This window comes from Anthonomus grandis, chromosome 2 (assembly GCF_022605725.1).
Source record: "Anthonomus grandis grandis chromosome 2, icAntGran1.3, whole genome shotgun sequence".
NCBI lineage: Eukaryota > Metazoa > Arthropoda > Insecta > Coleoptera > Curculionidae > Anthonomus > Anthonomus grandis.
Window position 1 is genome coordinate 39626801 of NC_065547.1, and position 16731 is coordinate 39643531.

At 31.9% G+C, this 16731-nt stretch overlaps 2 protein-coding genes across 2 annotated transcripts in view; both read left to right on the forward strand.

Moving 5' to 3' along the window:
• The window catches only part of LOC126750415 (zinc finger protein 846-like), a 42740-nt gene that overhangs the window by 15453 nt on the left and 10556 nt on the right, over positions 1–16731 (forward strand). Inside the window, exons 6-8 of the mRNA XM_050460040.1 lie at positions 6181–6358; positions 6425–6642; positions 6700–6874. Coding sequence (XP_050315997.1) covers positions 6181–6358; positions 6425–6642; positions 6700–6874 — 571 coding nt within the window. The remainder of the gene's footprint in view (positions 1–6180; positions 6359–6424; positions 6643–6699; positions 6875–16731) is intronic.
• LOC126750417 (uncharacterized) lies at positions 11531–16152 on the forward strand. The gene is made up of 2 exons (XM_050460041.1): positions 11531–12820; positions 13630–16152. The coding sequence occupies exons 1-2, from the start codon at positions 12760–12762 to the stop codon at positions 16011–16013; spliced, it is 2445 nt and encodes an 814-aa protein (XP_050315998.1). The 5' UTR covers positions 11531–12759; the 3' UTR covers positions 16014–16152.

Sequence of the window (16731 nt, forward strand, 5' to 3'; positions counted from 1 at the left end):
GATTAGTGACGCCCTCTATGTTTCTATATGCAAAACTTAAAAGACATCCCTCGTATTCAGGTATTTGAAATGCTTTATCAGAATATACGTTTGACAAATATTTGGCAAATAAATTAACAGTATGACTACCCTCATCACTAGTTTCATCATTAAAAAACATACGTTTAGGAATAATATTTGACTTTTTAACATTGCTTACATGTTTCCAGAATAACCTAGGATTTAACAATAGATTATTCTCGATACGAGAAATATAATCGCGGTAACACTGACCGCTCAACACACTGCATGACTGGCCGAAGCCCAAAGAACACCAAGTAATCACTTTGCAATTGAGACTCCTTAAACTTTTTATGAGCAATCCTCTTAAGTAAAACTAAGCTTCTTAACTCTTTTGAAAACCATACAGGAAAGCTACCAGTATTATAGGACTTAATAGGCACAAAATAGCTGATTCCTTCATACAAAAGGTCATAAAAATTATTTAGGGAAATATGTATATCAGAAGTGTTGTTAATAAAGGACCAGTCGATAGATGCAAGGAAATTATTTAACGATACAAAATCAGCATTTTTGAAGTCAAAACACTTTACTGAATATTTCAGAGACCTTGACATATATGGTACTGAAAAGACACATTCATACGGAGTGTGTCGAGAGCCAGTGACCGGCAATAAAAAATCATCCGCCAATCCAGAAGACCCATTAATATTAGAAAAACAAAGATCAAGAAATGTGCCTTCCGTATTTGGTAGCTGAAACATTTTTTTACCATCTAAGTAATTAAATACCTGTCCAAGCAGTGAAGCTGGTGCGACATTCGAACACCCATCCGAAAAGGTAACTTTAAGATTTTGATTTTCATTAAACCAAGTGCAGCCAGGTAGGTTAAAGTCTCCTGCAATACTAAATAAGCAATTCGGACGGGCCTCAAAGATCTCCAGTACTGTATCACAGAAAGCACTGTATTGACCCATATCAGATTTTGGCGGCAGGTAAACCACACCAAAAACAATATTCTTTAGATTAAGTTGTACAGAAACAAAAACTTGCTCTAACAATGGACAAGAGTGTTTAATTAATCGCGGTTTTAACTCCTTTCTCACAGCGAGTAAAACACCCCCACCATCCTTCTTAGCACTTGTTAGGGCACTTCTATCACATCTAAATACTTCATATGCCGTAAACTCCAATTCAGATGACAAAATGTCCGGAAACAACCATGTTTCAGCCAACGAAATTATATCATAACTGCATGCGGGTATTGTTTGCTTCAAGTTAAGAATAATTATTTGTGTATTTATTATAACTTCTAAACTACCAGCTGAATTTTAATTAAATTTCTCATGCAGGTTATTGTAGTGAATTGTCAATTATTGATGAAGTCAATTTTTAAAAAACTTGCCAGTTGGGTAACATACGGAGGGAGTTGGTCCTTTTTTGTCTCAAATCTGCGAGGTGATAAAATATTCTTTTATAAGAAGTCATCTGTTAGATTCTCAATTTAATTTAAAAAAAAGTTACTCTTGCAATTATGATTTAACGCACTGTTTTTAAAATATCTTACTTTAATTATTGTTCAGAAATACCTGCTAAAATTTATAAAAAAAAGGAAATCGGGGTTAGATTTGTAAAAAAGTTGAATATAAAAGATGATCAAAAGTTACCTTAAGTCATTATTTTATTTGACAGGTTTAATTTAAAAATCAAGCCTAATTTTCTTTTTTTTAAAGTTTTTGCAGCATTTTAACTGGCGTTTCTGTACAATTAAACTAAGATATTTTAAAAACAGTGCCTTAAATCATAATTTTGCAAGAGTAACTTTTTTTTTCCCAAATTAAATGGAGAATCTAACAGTTGACTACTTATAAAAAAATATTTTATCACCTCGCAGATTTGAGACAAAAAAGGACCGAGTCTCTCTGTACGTTACGCCACTGGCAATTTTTTTAAAAATTGGCTTCATCAGTAATTGATAATTCACTACAATAACCTGCATGCAAAATTTAGTTAAAATTGAGCTGGTAGTTTAAAGGTTATGATAAATAAACAATTAATTATTCTTAGTATCTTTTTATAATGAAAGTCTTTCTTTTTAAATTCTCTATCACTTATTAAAATTAATTACGTTTAAACTGGACCAGCCTGTATACCTCAAATTGTTGTTTTGATACCGTTAACATCAAAGTTATTACGCCATTCAAATAACTGATAGCTGTATGTATACATAAATGGTAATCATTTATCAAGAATTCCTATAATGCTGTTTTTTTCTTTTAAATTTTGCATTCATGATTCTCTTAGTTGTAACTCCGAAACTAATGAAAATATCGAATTGTATATTTTTTAATTTAACAACTTTAATTGCAACTTTTTTATATTTATTCTATCTGTTTAATTATAATATAATAATTATATCGTTCCATTCAAATTGCCATAGAAAAGTTGGAAAAATTGTTCATGATTATTTTATTTTAAATTCCAAACTTTCTAAACAAGACTAAGTTACAAATAGTTTTGCCTAAACACTTTCCCTCAACTGTTATTGTTAAAACACCTATTATTTGTTAAAACACAGGAGGGCTAGGAACTTAAACATTATTTCCAGAAATTTCTTTTGGACACTTGTATTAACCATTTTTTTTCCTTAAAGCCCATTATTTATTATTGAGATTCACACCTCATGATTAAAATGAAGAAATTAGAAATATATAAAATATAGATGTTAAGATTATAGATGTAAAATTACCGGTAATTTAAAAATCGGTAATATTACGGTAATATTAATAATTTATTTAAAAAAACAGCTTTTTAACTAATACTAGTTTTTTTAATTTAAAACTGTAAAAACATTAGGAAACACAAAAAAAACGAGTCAGAATAAACTACGTAATAGAGTGGATAATGGTAAATCATCCTCATCATCCCCAACCTCTTCATCTGATTCTTCTTTCTCCGTGGTTAATTCAGTCAAGTCTATAATTTCGAAACCGAGATCTTCTTTTTCAATTTCTTCCTCAGAATCCTCAGTAGCTTTTTCTCTTCTTGAATGATCTTCGTTTAGAAAATTATAATTATGGGCAATATAGGTTAGTTTTTCGGCTCTTTCCACAGTAAGCCTGTTTCGTTTTTTTATTATTTGCCGATGAATAAATCCATAAGTACTAAACGTTCTTTCGGTTGCTGCTCTTGGCGATGGTAAATATAAAATGTCTACAGCCAATCTACTTATTTTAGAACTGGAGCAAATTCCTGTCCACCAAACATGCCCAAACGAATAAAAAAAACGAGTTCCTTAGCAAAAAGATTACTACCTCTAATTTTGTACTGTGCAAGTACTTCCATAATAAGACCTGAAGAATATTTTGGAAACCATTTAGGTATTTAAGTATTGACTCCTTATCAAGCAGAAGACAGTTCCTTAGTGTTTGCATTTAACCCCTATTTACTAATTAGTGCTATTACCAGGATAGTTTCTACAGTGAATAGATTTGCAAAAGATTTTGATTCTTTTGCTACTTATTTTTAAATAAATTTAAATCCTCAGTTAGGGTAACTATTTTGGGATAGTACCCTGGCCCAAGTATAGTTTATAGTACAATAGTAATTACTTAAGATTACTGTTAATTATTATGATGACAAATAAAATAAAAACTCAAGGCGTTTCTAAACGACCCCAACTCTTCAGAAACTTCTGTCACATATTTTTATGAATTGAGGTGTTTTCAGGTTTTAAAACACCCTTGCAGTTTCATAGATGAACTCCGTCGCAACTAAATTTTCAGCTTCAGTTAAATTGTTGCCACGTTGGTTTGGTTCTAATAGGTAAGCAGCAAGATGAACGGGTTTTAAATATTTATTTTCTCGTTTTTCAAGAATTGAACATATTATTTTCTGGGATTCCAACATAGTAACGGATAAATTTGATACTTTGTCACGTAATATAGATCTTATTTCAAAAAAGCAGATAAACACTTTTGAGATTGTTGGCCCGTTAGCTTCAAAAAAGGTTATCCACTTAGAGATTGGCTGGAACAAATCATAAGTTGCTTCTATTTGTAACCAAAATTCATTTTGAAGAAGAAGTCTTACTGTATGTGTTAAAAGAACGTCAGAAATATCTGGGTTATCATCAACTGCTAAACTTTTAAATGAATGTTTAGTGTCCAAAAAGCTTTTTAAACAACAAACAAAGGAACTCCATCTTGTTTTCACCGGCAATTTTAAAGAGATGTATCGCCCGGTTTTGTTTAACTGGATTTTTTCAAACCTTGCATGTAAAATCTACGAATTTTTCAACTCTGATATAATTGAAATTATTTTCTTTTTAAAATTGGCAAAATGATCTAATTTCAAGAAGTCTTCAACCAGAAGGTTTAGACCGTGACAAATACAACCATAATTAGTTATGTAATTGTACTTGCTGCTAACTATTTCACGAGCCTTTTTTACGTTAGCTCCGTTGTCGGTGACAAGAGCCAAAAAATTTGAAGTTCCCAATTCTTCCAATACTTTTTCAATTTCTGAGGCCAAAAATGTTGCTAAATGTCTGTTATCTTCGGTATGGATTGGTTTATAAAATACCGGAAGAGGTGTATTAATAACAAAATTGGATATAGAGTCATTTCTACAATTTGACCAATCATCCATTTGTAAGCTTAAGATAGGTGCTTCACTAATTTTTGAAGAAACTGCAGCTTGTACTCTAGTGTACTCGGATTTGAGTAGTAGATTTGACAACTGGTAACGAGAAGGCGGTTTATATGCGCCTCTCATTGTTTTGAATACATCTAACCATACTTTTTTTCTTGTCATATCTAATGGGGCTCCTGAGAAATAAATAGCCCTTGGCAGTATTTCATCAATCTTGTTGTTTTCTTGAGAGGACATGTTATCAATATACGAAGAAATTGTACCCTGTGATGCTTTAGATGTACTTGAAAAAGAAGAACTAGCTGAGGAAGGCACAGGCCGAACTAGTGAAGCTATTTCTGAGTCTAAAGTCTCAAATGCGTGTCCCTGCTGAGAGGTTTCATAATCAGCAATTTCAGTATCACTATCTTCTAATACCATGGGTGAACTTCGTGCGGTATTGGTATTATTGTTACTACCGAAAACATTTTTAACAGGCAATTTTCCTTTTTTAAGAATGTGTACTATATTTTCAGGTATTTTGACACATTTAAGCAAATGTTGGAATTGTCTGGTAGCATTTCTTTTAAAGGAGGTTTTACAATATTTACAGGAATAGTTGTCTTTATCTTTAAGATCGTAGTATCTCCAAACATCACTCTTTGGCTTCACCATATTATCGCAACTACAAAATAAACATCATGCATTTCGAGAAGAGGTCAACTTACAAACAAAAATATTTACTCACCAGTTTAAATATTACCTACAATAATTACAGTTATTTAATAAAAATTGCACTGATAGTTATAATGGCTATAAACAACCCTTTTGTACCAATAATGCCACTAATTATGATCAATACAGAGAGACTGTTTACAAAATATCGCTTGCCACGGCCCCGGGGAATCACAGAATTTTTATTACTCATATTTTGGTTATTCCCCGATCCCGATCTATACATCAAGAAAGTGGCGGCGCAGCTTTAGCCCACTCCGTACGGCACGATCGTCTTTCGTCCTTGCGCCTCGCGCCAGTAAAGCCAAGTAGAGCTGGGCGAATAGCGAATAAATGAGAGTATATAGAGTGAAAAAAAACCCAATATTACCAATGTTACCGGTCTTGCAGTAATATTACGTAATATTATCAAAATTACCGGTAATGTTACCTCGGTAATATTACCCTTTACATCACTAGTTAAGGTGACAATCATAATGGGTATGTAATTAATCCAATCCAATCAGTAAATGTTTGCAAATTTAAGAATACTCTTCAATTTACCAGCAAATGATTTTACTTGAAAATAGTTTTTAACCTCTCTAAACTACTTTTATACTACACTATAGATTAATTACTAATTTATTTACAAAGATCATTGTAAATAAATTTACACAAAGATTTACCAATCATGAAGCAACTTTCGTTTTTTTTTGCACATTTATAATTCTCTAGCATATAGAAATCGTTGATTTACACTTCTATCTTTTTACTGTTATCTATTTTTTAACGCTTGTTAAGTGACAATTACAAAATCTTTATACATATATTTAGCTCATAAGGACCTACAATCACACACCAAATATACCGTTAAGGGCTCACCGAGATGTAAGCTTTTATGTTCGAGATGTGGCAAGGAATTCAGTCGAATGTCTGTGTATGAAGAACATATGGAGATATCAGAGGCTTCAGCCAGTTGCGATATCGTCAAGTGCAAAACGTGTGGAGAGTCGTGAGTTTTATCTCTTAATGATTACCCAAAACGGATGCCTTAAATCATTTTGTGGATATTTTTCAGGATGGCGAAGACGATATTAAACGAGCACATGCAAACTTATCATGAAACGACGAGTAGTGCCCTCTGTTCGGTGTGCGGAAAATGTCTTCCTAACACTAAAGTTTTATCGAAGCACATGTCTGTGGCCCACTCGAAAAGTTCAGGTCTCCCATGTCCAAAGTGTGACCGGAGGTTTAGTCAAAAGAGTAATCTTACCAAGCACTTAAACACTGTACACGGTAATTGGTATTTTGTCATATTATATTGCTTTGTACTATTTTTTTTCTCTAATTTAGGACAATTCATACACACATGCGATCAGTGTCCTCGTAAGTTTAAACACCATAAGTATTTAAGCAGGCACGTGGAGGTACAACATAAAAACAAGGAAGAAACTAAAGACGCTTCTGTAACATGTGATAAATGCGGCCTTATGTTTAAGTACATCACTGGTTTACGGCAGCACATCAGGTAAATAATTTTTCTACTATATTTCCAGGTTTTCCAAAATCATGTTGTTATTGTTATAGGTTTTTATGAGAACTTTAAAATGATCCGCCCATTTGGTTAAATTAAATTCTAATTTTTATTTGTTTATTTATAATAACAGTTTCAGCATTATTACAATTTTAAAAGAATAAAATGTTTAGAAAACTTTCAATATCAATGACATGAAATTAAGCGCCTGACGGCCACACTAGTCTTATCATCTAAATTTTACAAAAAACATGTTCGTTGAAATTATTTAATTTTAGCTTGAGATTTTTCTTAAGTTCACATATGATTTAATTATTTTCTTTCTTTAAAGTGATTTATTGACTGATTCTAATATAGTATATTACACTAAAATATTCAAAAAAAATACATCTAAAAAGTTACCTTTTTCATATCATTACTGCACTCCATTATACAGTGCATCCCAAAAGTTATGTCTAAATTCATTTAAAATTCAGGGGTGTGTTCGAAAAAAAAAACGCTCGGACCCGTCGATTTTTATTTCAAGTTGCGCATTTTTGTACGTGAAGTTTGTATATGCAGGGTTGCTCAAAAATAAATTAAGACCATCAACTTAATTTTTTCAAATGGAAGCCCCTTTTTTTATTTCATTTTAGAATTTCGCGTGGAATTCTACGTATGTTTCATGCATTATGTCCTATACCTAAAGTCATCAGTTATCGGAAAAAAGATGACCAAACATTATTATTGAAGTTCACCTTACGAGTCACTTATCTCTGAGAATTTTTATACAGAGCAAAATTCCATTCGTTCGTGTTTTTTTATTGTTGGCTGGTAACCGTGTATTTTCATAGAAACTGTATGACAGTTGTACGCCAAACAGATATTGTCAAGTGTGGAGTGTACGAACAAAGTGGAACGAGGAAAAAAACACAATGGAACGAGAAAAAATAGAAATTCTGTGCAAGGTTGGGTTTGGTGATAGAACACGTACTCAAAGAGAAGCTGCTCAATTATTCAATGAAATCCATCCTGATCCTCCTCCGATATGTCAAAAGGTGATGAGTAGAATATAGGCTAAATTTAGAGAATTCGGTCATGTTAGAGATCTGCCGAAATCTGGTCGTCCTGCTCGAGATGAAAATGAACAACTTGACGTTTTGCTTTCTTTGTAAGAAAATCCATGCACTTCTCTGTCGCAGATTTGGGCAAATTTACACATGACGAAATCTATAATAGTTAAAAAGCACAAATATCACCCCTACAAAGTTATTTCTGTGAAAGAGTTATAATATATTTGATGGCGATTTCGATAGGCGAAATGAGTTTTGTGAACGCTTACAAAACCTGTACAATCTAAATAATAACAAATATCATTTTTTTCGATGAAGCCAAGTTCTGTTTGAATGGTAGTGTGAACAGACAAAATTGTCGATATTGGGCAACAGAAAATCCGCATTGGATGATGGAGGTAAACACCCAGTACCCTCAAAAACTAAATGTGTGGTGTGGAATAGTGCGCGGAAGAGTAATAGGTCCCTTTTTCTTTGAACAGACTTTAACGGGACAAGTGTATCTCAATTTTTCTCCAATTTGAATTAGTTCCAGCATTACTAGCTTTATTTCCAAATCCATTGGACCCAGACTATCCTGACGAAGATTTAATTTTCCAGCAAGATGGCGCTCCTCCGCACTATTTTGCCACTGTGCGTACATTTTTGGATGAAACCTTTCCCAATCGGTGGATAGGAAGGAGAGGACCCATCGAATGACCTGCTAGGTCGCCTGACCTAACACGAATGGACTTTTTTTTTGTGGGGATACCTCAAGTCGAAGGCATTTGTTAATAGGCCAAATAATCTAGACGACTTGAAAGAGAGAATTCGCAGAGAAGTGCGCGCCATAACTCCGGAAATGATTGAAAATGTGCAACGAGACTTTATTGATCGCCTTGGATATTGTCAAGCCGTGAATGGCAACCATTTTGAACATTTAACTTAATTTTTGTTCTTTTTTTATTTGTTACATGAGTCGTCTTTTTTTCAATAACTGTTGACTTTAGGTATAGGACATGATGCATGAAACATACGAAGAATTCCAGGCGAAATTCAAAGATGAAATAAAAAAAAGGTTCCTTTCATTTGCACAAATGAAGTTGATAGTCGTAATTAATTTTTGAGCAACCCTGTATATACAAACTTTACGTACAAAAATGCGCAACTTGAAATAAAAATCGACGGGTCCGAGCGTTTTTTTTTCGAACACACCCCTGAATTTAAAATGAATTTAGAACTTTTGGGATGCACTGTATAGCTCCCTATTACAAAATTAGTCGTGTATCAAAAAATAATAATTAGGGTATTATTAACTTAAAAGAGCGACTGTGTACCAGTAGATTTAGTAAAATGCGAGAAGAAGTTTGTATATCGTGTTTATATTTTTCATAAGAGCTTTAGTCTAATAAATAGCCATTATCTACCTAAAATGTGTGAAGAACATGATTAAGGAAATTCACTAAAATTATTAAACTTACGGATCAAAGTTTAAAAAATCCTCTCCCAAAAGGGGTCAAGACGTAAAACATTAGGACAACTCACATTATTTAAACAAACGTTCGTCACAATTTAAAATTAGTAAAACTTATATAATTTAAAAATAAAAATGCAGTATATACACAGGTGGAAGGGTTAATAAAAATGCATGTGTTAAAATAAAAGTCAGTCGTGGATGTTTGAGGTATTGCGTGAGGGTTTAGGCTCAATTTACGTTATATTTATTATAAATCCTGATAGTTTCAATTTTAAAGATTTCATGTACTTGCTAGTTTTCACTATCAGTCCTTTCGTACAAGTTATGAATTCAAACTAAATGAATTATTTAAATTAATTTCCTCAAATTTATGTTTGCTGTATAACACTTCAAATCAGAACAATAACTTTAATTATCGTTTAAGTCCTACACATGAATTATACATATATTGGATTTTATAGAAAACCACATATGTATCATTCCAAATTAAAAAACTAAAATCGGAACCCGGTTCAATGCTTCATAAATTTATAATTAATGTCTAATTCTTATACTTTATGATGGTGTATAAAAAAAAAGAAGATAATATATACGCATTTTTAAATCTTGTCAACCTTAAACTTAAACGTAAAAGAGTGTGTTCTAAAAACACGAACCTCAAACCTCACTTAATTAAACTCTGACGGCTGACACATTTTCACTAAAAACGGCTAGAAAACACATGGTTATCAGTTCTCTCGCTCTTTCTGAAAGGTTAGGTTTTAAGATTGAATAAGAAACTCTCCTTTTTAATTCCTTACACTTTCTGATTATTGTTCATTCAAGATGTTTTATTAGATCTTGACTTAAAAATTACATATTTTGCTTAATCTATTTTACATTTTTTTTCATGGAAAATGGACGCATTGGTATTTGTCTCATGTATATTTACAAAATCGCTGCGACAAAAAAATATATAAACTCTCAGGCTGCCACTTTGTTCTGAAGGCAAAAGCAAAGATGGCGCCCATCTGCAATTTTGAATTTGACGACTGTGACAATCAAAAAGTATGGCCCTTTTATAAATGTGAGTCTTTTATTTTGTTTTGCGACTGTTAGCTAGACTAACACTTCTATCAAACCCAAGAAGTTAATATTAGAATTACGGTACGCGGCAAAATAAACAGTACTGAAATGAATATTAAAATTTTGATGATTATTAATAAGTTGTAATTTCCAAGTTCCGGTCAGTTTTAATATTTCGTAGCGTCCATGAGGGTTCTCAATCATGTCTGGTGGTACGAAAAAAATCTTAAATTTTAATCTCGTTTCATAAACTTAAGCATAAATGCATCGACAACTGATTTTAAACTTTTTTTGCAACACTGAGATCCATCCTGAAATAACATAACTAACATGTTATGTTATTTCATGAAGTGAAGAAAAGACTGGAATGGATAAAACTGAGGTTGTAAATCTGGTGAGGGCCTTATTTAAAGAGTATCTTGACCCTTTCAAAAAAACTATGCAGCAGGAAATGCATGAAATCAAAAAATCAATGCAATTTATATCAGACTCATTTGATGGGTACAAAGTTCAACTTGAAGAAGTCCCGTGTGATATGAAAAAGCTTAAAGATGAAAATGACGAATTAAAAAAACGTGTGGATGATATGGAATCAAAGCTTAATGCCCAGGAGCAGATAGAAAAAAGAAAAAACTTAGTCGTTGTGGGTATACCAAAACAAGGGGTTGATGATGTCACCACTATGAGGAAGGTAGTGAAAAGTATGAACGTTGGGGCTGATCAGGATATATTAGATGCTTACAGAGTGGGAAAAAAGGTGGATGGTCCGATTGTCCTGAAAATTGGGAGCGAAGAATGTAAACATAAAATTCTAAAGTTTGTCAGGGAAAAAAAGGGCATAAAAACAAATGAATGTGGACTGGATGGTAGAAACAACATATACTTTAATGAGGACTTAACTCACTATAACCAGACATTGTTTAAAAAGGCACGAGAATACAGAAAAAATCATAATCTCAAGAGTTCAAACTGTGTAAATGGAAAAATATACCTGAGATACAATGAGACTGATCCACCGGTAAGAATTAAACGTCTTGAAGACTTAAAATAGTAAGATCTTGAAGATTAAAACAAACAATAAACATTTAATACTCTTATGTTTAAAGAACTACAAAATTATAGCTTAAATATATTGTATATAAATATACGTAGCTTAAGAAACAAAATGGACGATATAAAGGAAATTTTAAAGCAACAAACCGATATAAACATTCACATATTGGTTTTAACAGAAACATGGATTTTTCAAAATGAGACAATTTTATAATATTGAAAACTATTCTTCCGTACACAATTGTAGGAATACCCGAGGAGGGGGCACAAGTATTTATTTAAAAAACAATATAGACTATACAGTAAAAAATACATCCTTTGTAAACTTGGAAGAGTGCAATTTTTTGTCAATAACTTTGACTAAACTTAAATGTACTATATGGAGTATATATAGACCACCGAGCAGCAATGCACAAAAATTTATTAGTGAACTGGACAATATCATGGAAAGTGAAAAAAATCCTTGCTTAATTATAGGTGACATAAACATAAACTTATTATGAGTTAAAATAGTTCCAGTGCAGTGAAATATTGGTGTTTAACTGATTCCAAGTTGTTGTTTCTGTCCGCCATAATGGGATTCTCATCTACTGACCTGCGCGAGATTAAATCGCAAGTAATAAGCATTTTTAACGACAAATTTCTGCAAGAAATTGTCGATAAAATAGTCTCCCGCATTGAAAAACAGTTTGAAGAGAAGCTAAACTTATTAAATAATGATTGCTCTGTCCTGGTGAATAGGTGTACTATTCTGGAGGATAGAGTCCTTGAGCTGGAACGGGAAAACATAAAACTGCGCACCACAACAGATTGCGTTGAACAATCCCAACGAAACATGAATATACGCATTTTTGGGCTGCCCATGGATGTAAACGAGAACCTGCATTCAAAAGTAACCGAATTGTTTACCGAACAGCTAAAAGTAAATATTAATAGATCGGATATAAAAAAGTGCTACCGTGTTTTGGCCAAGGCACGCAATAATAGTCCTCCTGCAGTTCTCGTGAACTTCGGTAGTGATATGGCTCGTGTTTCGGTACTAAAAGGTCGCAAAAATTTGAAAAACAGTAATATATTTATAAAGGAAGATTTAACTAAAAATCGCCTTTTTCTACTTAATAAGGCCATTGACTTGTTTGGTGTCAAAAACGCATGGGTCCTGAATGGAGTTATTTATACTAAGTTTAACAATAAAGTGCATCGTATACCTAGTGAAAGTGACTTAATTAAAATAAAGTCTGCTTAGCTTAATAATGGACAGTAATTTAATACGTTTTGTTATTGTTATCAATACTCATGCAATTTCGATTTTCGGTAAGAAAATACTTTTTAACCAATAACTTAATCATAATTACAATTTTATTTTGTGTTGTTTGGGATAAGAAACAGTTTTTCTCTTTTTTTTTTTTGTTGTTTAATTTATTTAATTGCATGAAGTTATTACGATTTTTGCTTAATTTTTTTGCTTGGTTTTGGTTCTATATGAATAATTATTATTTTTTACAAAATAATCCCGGGGCATTGTGTGGAAGCGCTGTTTTTTCTATTTTGTTTTCTATTGTTTTGTTTTTAGGCTAAGCTATTTATTATCTATATATACCTGTATAGGGAAACACTGATATATTTTCGAGCTTGCATAACATTAAATTTTTCCGAATTTTTCCTATAATTATACATACATATATTATTGTTAATAAGAATCAAATTGGTTACTGGATGATGACTACTAGTAAATTCAAAGTTGGCCACTTAAACGTAAGATCTATCTTTACGGGTTTTGCTGGATTACGTGATATGATAGAAGCAAATAATTTTGAGATATTTTTGTTGTCTGAAACTTGGCTGCCTGAGGGGGATGATTCTGACGCATTTAAGAATCCGGGTTACCAAATGTTTAGAAAAGATAGGGTCGGCAGGGGGGGGAGGTGTGGCTGCTTTTGTTAAATGTACATATCAAGTTGATATATTGACTTTTGATTTTAATATTAATCCTAAACTTGAATACCTTGTTTTTAAGATTAGGTTGGGAAATAAGTATTATGGCTTTTGTGTTTTTTACAAGCCACCAATTGATAATATATTTTCATGTCTTTATCCTGCTGTAGAAGAAACTTTTTGTTTAGGGGACTTTAATATTAATTTATTGAGTCTTCAAAATCCACTTACTACACTTTTTGAAAACTACAACCTACATCAAGTAAATGAAGAGCCCACACGAGTAACGGCAAATGTAAGTACTCTTTTAGATGTCATATTTGTTTCTAATGTGCTGTTGGTTTCTAATAAGGGTGTGTTATCGGCTGATGCCGTATCCGACCATAAAATTATATATTGTGAATTAAATTTAGCAAAAATAAATTGCAGTCAAAAAATTGTTAGGTACTGTTGTTTTAAAAATTTTAATGTATACAATTTCAATGCAGACATGCACAATTTGCCGTGGGATAATATTTTTTACGAAAATGACATTAATATGAAGATATCTATGTTTAATAATTTTATTTTAACCCTTTTCGATAGGCATGCGCCTGTCCGAGAATCTCGCATTACTAAGCCTAAAGCACCATGGCTCACAGAAAACCTAAAAATCTTTATGAGACAAAGGGACGATGCCTTGCGTATATTCAAACAGTCAAAACTATTGGAAGATTGGAATACTTACAAAGGTTTAAGAAATTTTACTTTGTCTCGGGTTCGGAGAGAGAAGAGGAAGTATATCGATTCACTTTTTTTAAATAAAAGAGAACCGAGTCAGCTGTGGAATGCACTAAAAAGTTTTAATATTTGTAAGAATAAGGATGGTCTAATTCCGTCGTTTCTCTCTGATCCCAATGAGATAAGTAATTTTTTTGACTTAACTGCGCAAGTCAATCCAGGCTGTGAGGAAAAAACGTCTTATTATAATAATAACTTTTATAGAGATGCGAATATGTTTAGTTTCCATTTAACGAGTCCGGATGAGGCTAACAAAATTTTAAATAATATAAAAACAATTGCGATAGGTACCGATGAAATTTCTTCATTAATGCTTAAGTATTGTAGCCCCTTTGTTGACTTGTACTTAACCCACATTATAAATTGTTGCATAGAGATAAGTTACTTTCCTGATCAATGGAAAACTTCAATGGGAAAACCTTTGCCTAAAATGTCTACTCCTACAACTCTTAATGACATTCGCATTATAAGTATTTTGCCTGCCGTTTCGAAAATTTTTGAAAGAATTCTTTATAATCAGATATATAACTATTGCTTATCTAATGAAATAATACCAAATTCACAATGTGGGTTTAGGAAACATTTTAACATTTCGGTAGCACTTTGTAAGGTAACTGATGACTTATTTAGAGCTTGTGATAAAAACATGCATACCGTTTTAGTGCTGTTGGATTATTCTAAGGCGTTTGACACCATTAACCATAATTTGTTGTGCGCTAAGCTTAAGTATTACGGTTTTAATAATAACTCCTATTTGCTTTTAAAATCCTATTTGTCTAATAGATATCAAACGATTTTTTCCGATAACAGAAAGTCTGAACAAGTAAGTATTAGTTGTGGAGTACCGCAGTGTTCTATTTTGGGTCCTTTGCTTTTTATAATGTATGCCTCAGATGTTTTAAAATCGCTTAAATATTGTAAGCTTCAGGCATTTGCTGATGATACGCAAATTTATTATTGTTTTGATTACAGCGACTATAAAGAGGCCGAATCACTCATAAATGAAGACCTGCAAGCACTAGGCTTAAACTCAAAAAATCACAATTTAAAATTAAATCCTAATAAGTCCCAGCTTATGATATTTGGTAACAAAAATCAAAGAGAGTTTTTAAAATCTAATATAAATATTAATTTCGATAATACAAGATTGGAATTTGTAAACAACGGTAAAAACTTGGGGGTTATTTTGGATGAACAATTAAGATTTAAGGAACACCTTAAAAAAAATTTTCAAAGAACTTTTATGTCCCTGAAAACATTGTATAATAACCGCCATATGTTAAATGTAAAGTTAAGAAAACAATTATGTGAATCCCTTGTACTGTCTCATTTTAATTATGCTGACGTAGTTTATGGGTTTTGTCTAGATTTGGAAAGTCGGGTAAGAATTCAAAGGGTCCAAAATGCTTGCGTTCGATTTGTTTATGGACTCCGAAAATTTGACCATGTATCTTATTTATATAGAGATATTAGATGGCTTAAAATGGATATGCGCAGAATATTACATTTTGCAGTGTTTTTATTGAAAATAATTAATGACACATCTTCCCCTGTCTCCCTTAAAGAAAGACTAATTTTTCGGGACACTGTTCATGGTTTAAATATAAGGTTTTCTAAAAGAATTACGGTTCCACTTCATCATAGTGCCATGTTTCAGAGGTCATATTCTTATAATGCAGCAAATATTTTTAATAAAGTACCAACAAACCTAATTAATTTATTAATTCATTCTTTTAAAATAAAATTCAAGGAACATCTATTTAATTTGCAAACCAATGGAGATTTTTTTTAGTGGCTTTTGTTATTTGTGCAATTTTTCTGGCAAATTTAATGTTTGTTATGCAAGTTTCTTCTAGTTTCTTCTAATTGTAATATTTAATTAATAATTTATTGTAATTTACTAATTAATTTGCCTAAGATAATTTTTTTTTTAACTAAAAACGTTACGTATGTGACTCAATTGACTAAATCGGTTGCAATTTTGAAATTATTTGACTGAAAGAAACCTACAGATATTCAAATATATTTATTGTCTAACATGAATCCAATCCTAATCGCTAAGACAATGTATCAAAATATAAGTAATAACGATTCATATATCATGAAAAATAATAATAATCATATATAAAAATATAACTAATAAGTATTCATAAAATATGTTCAAGAAGAAAAAATATATATAAAAAGCATATTAACTAAATAGGTTTACGATATTATTTGACAATAATTTTTTTAAATGACCAGAAGACATATTAAAGAGATCGAGATCCAGACTCAAATGGACCAAGTTAAACCAAGAGCATGCCCTGTATAAAGGCTCTTTCTTTGCTAAATTTGTGCTATGTGTTTGTAAGTAAAAAATGTTTTGTCTTCTAGTATGAATGTAAGGCACAATAAAGTGTAGAGCTGCTAGCAATTCCGAGCAGTTATACGACCATTACACAATTTGAAAAGAAAAAGCAAACCTGCACAAATGGTTTCGTGATGAAGGGAAAGCATATTGAATCTGC